The sequence below is a fragment of the Dipodascopsis tothii genome (genome assembly GCF_038497935.1).
Source record: "Dipodascopsis tothii strain CBS 759.85 unplaced genomic scaffold V1510scaffold_73, whole genome shotgun sequence".
Classification (NCBI taxonomy): Eukaryota; Fungi; Ascomycota; class Lipomycetes; order Lipomycetales; family Lipomycetaceae; genus Neoaidaea; species Neoaidaea tothii.
Genome location: NW_027118057.1, coordinates 106 through 4,075, shown reverse-complemented (window position 1 = coordinate 4,075; position 3,970 = coordinate 106). Strand labels below are relative to the sequence as shown.

The following is a 3,970-nucleotide window of genomic DNA, read 5'->3' as shown; positions in this document are numbered from 1 at the left end:
GGGGGGGGGGCCGGGGGGGCTGCAAAACCCCCGCGCCCGGCCCCCCCCCGCGGGCCCCCCCCCGCGGGCGCCGCCGCCGGAGGCTGCACCGCCACGGCCGAGCCTCCGGCGGCGACTCCGTCGAGGGTGGTGCCCTCGGCAGGCATATAGCCGCCGCATGCCCTAGCCGCGAGACGCGCACGGACGCGACGCGTTGCCGGGGCAACGATCACGTGACCCCATCAACAAAACAGCGGCAGCGCGCGCTGCCAAACATCGCAGCCACGCGTGAAGCCGGCCAGTGGTCGTTTGAGAAGAGCGCAGCGGCGCAGAACAACACATCATGTCGGCAGAGGACGCAGTCGAGCTCGGGAACCGGTTGGCCAAGCAGAAGACGCTGGGTGGGTACTGCCGCGCGCACGCTGACGGGCAGAGGACGTCGAGGGACTGATCAAGTTCCTGGAGCGGCTGCGGCGCGACTTTAAGCACCAGGCCGTGCAGGTACGTGGCCCGCGGGCGCGCTGACGCAGGATCCGGCCATCGAGATCTTTGTGCTGGAGCTGATCAAGGGCTCGTACACGCACCATCCCAAGGTCTCGCAGTACTCGCTGGCCAGTCTGTGCCATCTGGTCAAGCGGCTGTACTACCAGGACCCGATCCGGCTGCGCCGGCATGCCAACGACATCGTGCCGGTGCTGGTGGGCCGGCTGGCCGACCCCAAGACGTCGGTGCACGACATCTCGATGAAGGCGCTGATGGACTACTGGCGGGCGTCCAAGCGAGAGGTCGACAAGTGCGTGCGGCGGAGCGGGCTGGCGAGCCGCAACGAGCGGGTCAAGATCGAGACCATGAAGTTCGTGGTGGCGCTGTGGAGGGCCGAGCCGGCGTTCAACCCGCGCACGCTGCTGCCGGACCTGGTCCGCGGCCTGCACGACCCCGTCCAGGAGGTCCAGATGGCGGCCAAGGACACGCTGGTGGAGCTGCACGCGGCCGCGACGGAGGCGCAGCGGGCCGAGCTCGTGGACGAGCTCAAGAAGCAGGGCGTCAAGAAGCCGATGGCGTCGCAGATCCTGGACCACGTGCCGGGGCGGGCGGACCGGGCGGAGCTGGAGCACCGGCCGGCGCGCGAGCCGCGCGAGCCGCGCGAGCCGGCGCGCGAGGCCACGCACCACCCGGTGCCGACGGTGTCGTCGCACGTCGCCCAGAAGGCGTACTACGGCGCGGCGGCGGCGCTGCCGCTGCAGCACGCGGCGGCGGCCCGGCCGGCGATGGCTCTGGCGCCCGCCGCGCCCGTCCGGGCCATCGAGCCCGCGCGGCCGGTCGAGCGCATCGTGCCCACCAACGCCGGCCAGGACGAGCTGCTGGCGACGATCGCCAGCCACCAGATGGACGACATCGGCGCCGCCACGGTGGGCTCGGCCGGCGAGCTCGAGGACGAGCTGCAGAGCATGCTGCCGGCCTTTGTCGGCAAGGAGACCGAGGCCAACTGGAGCGTGCGCGAGAAGCACGTCGTGCGGCTGCGCAAGCTCGTCCGCGGCAACGCGTACTCGACCTTCTCGCTGGCGTTCATGACGGGCTTCCGCAGCCTCGTGCCGGGCGTGATCAAGGCCGTGGACTCGCTGCGCACCACGCTGAGCGCGCACGGCTGCCAGATGGTCAAGGACCTGGCGCTGGTCGCGGGCGCGGCCATGGACCCGTTCGTGGACGTGTTCCTGCAGCACCTGACCAAGCTGGCGCAGTCGACCAAGAAGATCGCGGGGCAGAACGCGACGATGGCGGTGTCGGTCATGCTCGTGTGCACGTCGTTCCACCCGAAGGTGCTCCAGCAGGTCGCCGCCGCGGCCGTGGAGAAGAACGCGTCGCTGCGGCTGTTTGGCAGCCACTGGCTGCGGCTGGTGGTGCTCGCGCACCGCGGCCAGAAGGCGCTGATGGAGTCCATGGACGGCGTGGCGCGCTTCGACAAGAGCCTGCGCAAGGGCCTGGTCGACGCCAACCCGGGCGTGCGCGAGGCCATGCGCGAGACGTTCTGGACGTTCAACGAGCTGTGGCCGACCCAGGCCGCGCAGATCCTGAAGGACCTGGACCCGGCTGCGCGCAAGGCCCTGGAGAAGGTGTGCCCAAACCCGGACGGCGTCGCCACGCCGTCCGGGCCGGCGCGGACGACGCGGCGGCCGCCGGTGGCCCGGCCGGGCGCGCCCGGGGGGGCGCCGTCGGGCGGGCTCAAGGAGTTTCTGCGCGCGGCCAAGGCGAACGCGTCCGGCCAGGCCAAGACGGACGCGGTCGACGTCCACGCCGGCGCCAAGCGCGAGCCGGCCAAGACGGGGCCGACCATCACGCCCATCACGGCCACGTCGACCGTGACCACGACCGTGCCGACCAAGAACGACGACTCGGGCCCCGGCCTGATGCGTAAGGCCGCCCGGCCAGGGCTCGGCTCGGCCCAGCGGGCGACCCGCAAGGCCGCGCCGCCGCCGGCGCCCGTGCCGGCGACGCGGTCGCGCAGCGCGTCGGGCTCGCGGCCGGCGCCGGCGGCCGCGCCGGCGCCCATGTCGGCGCCGCCCAGCCGGTCGGTGACGCCGGCGCAGGGCCGGCCCAAGCCGGCGGCCAAGCCGGCGAGCCGGTCGAGCAGCGCCGCGTCCAATCCGGGCTGGGGCGCGCCGCCGACGCTGTCGGCGGCGGCGTACGCGGCGCTGGAGGCGGCCGAGGACGAGCGCGACACGCGGCGGCCGCCGGGACCGCCGCAGTCGTCGAGCCTGCCCGCCAGCCGGTCCGCCAGCCGGTCGTCGACGCGCTCGACCAGCGCGGACGAGCCCGAGCCCGAGCCCGAGCCCGAGCCAGCGGCCGAGCCGGCCACGCCCGAGCCCAAGAAGGCGGCGCCGGTCGCGCTGGTCGAGGCCACGAACCGCGCCGACGAGCGCGCGTTCGACGGCATGCTCATTCCCGTCGAGCCCGTCGGGCCCTGGCCCAGCGAGAACCGGCCGCCCACGGCCGGCAGCACGAGTGAGAACCGGCCGCGGACGGCCGGCACGAGCGCGGTTGACGAAAACATTAGCCTGATCAGCCTGGCCACGCCGCGAGTGGTGCGGCGACACGACGACGCGTACGGGTTCTCGACGGCGCAGGCCACGGCCTCGCCGTTCCCGACGTTCACGTCGCTGCTCGAGGGCGACTACATCCCCGGCGTCGGCGACTACGGCACCGTGGCCGCGCCCGACTTTTCGCGGCTCGTCGACAGCCTCGGCGACGACATGGCCAAGATCGCCGTGTTCAGCGACCACGCCGACGACGACGACGGCCAGACTAAGGTAATCTCCGGCCGGCCGCTGGCCGAGACGTCAGCGACCAACATTGTGCCCGAGACGCATGCTAAGCCCAAGCTTTGTTTACTAGATTGACCCACGGAACCGACGACGACACGCCTGACGACTGGATGTATTTGTATTGTATTACGTTTTGCGCGGCCTGGCCGCAGTGCCAATAATACTGTCTCTATTCATGAACCGCTGCGGTTCGTGCCGTATTATACAAAACGCATGCAAGATCAGGACCGCGACTCACGCGCGGCCGCGTTCCACCGCTCGATTTCCTGCCGTCAGCGCGCCCGCCGGCGCACTTACCTCGTCCGTCGCCTTGGGCAGGAACGTCTTGTTCTTGTCGAACATCGTCGACGTCAGGTACACTGCGTACGCGCTGCAGCCGAGGAACGTGACCACGTTCAGCTTCCAGTTGGACGGCGAGTGCCACCAGCCGCCGGTCGGGGCCCAGACGTGCTGCCCGTCAGTACGTTCTGTGCATACAGCCGCATATAGCCGCCTGTCATATAGCCGCCCGAGGGCCTAGCTCGACGAGTCGCCGGAGGCTGCACCGCCACGGGTGAGCCTCCGGCGGCGACTCCGTCGAGGGTGGCTGCCCTTCGGGCAGGCATATAGCCGCCCGCAGGGTACAAACCCTGCCACGAATGAGCCTCCGGCGGCGACTCCGTCGAGGGTGG

General features: G+C 71.5%; 2 protein-coding genes across 2 annotated transcripts; one reads left to right on the top strand and one right to left on the bottom strand.

Annotated features, from left to right (window-relative positions):
• Nucleotides 1-232: 232 nt before the first annotated feature.
• V1510DRAFT_384312 (clasp N terminal-domain-containing protein) lies at nt 233-2,452 on the top strand (the record flags this gene model as incomplete). The annotated part of the gene is made up of 3 exons (XM_066931702.1): nt 233-380; nt 413-480; nt 510-2,452. Coding segments are annotated over exons 1-3 (2,067 nt in total), but the record flags the coding sequence as incomplete, so codon positions are not given.
• A 1,068-nt stretch (nt 2,453-3,520) lies between these two features.
• Nucleotides 3,521-3,749, bottom strand: V1510DRAFT_405446 (uncharacterized protein; the record flags this gene model as incomplete). The annotated part of the gene is made up of 2 exons (XM_066932335.1): nt 3,521-3,565; nt 3,597-3,749. Coding segments are annotated over 2 exons (198 nt in total), but the record flags the coding sequence as incomplete, so codon positions are not given.
• Nucleotides 3,750-3,970: the final 221 nt, after the last annotated feature.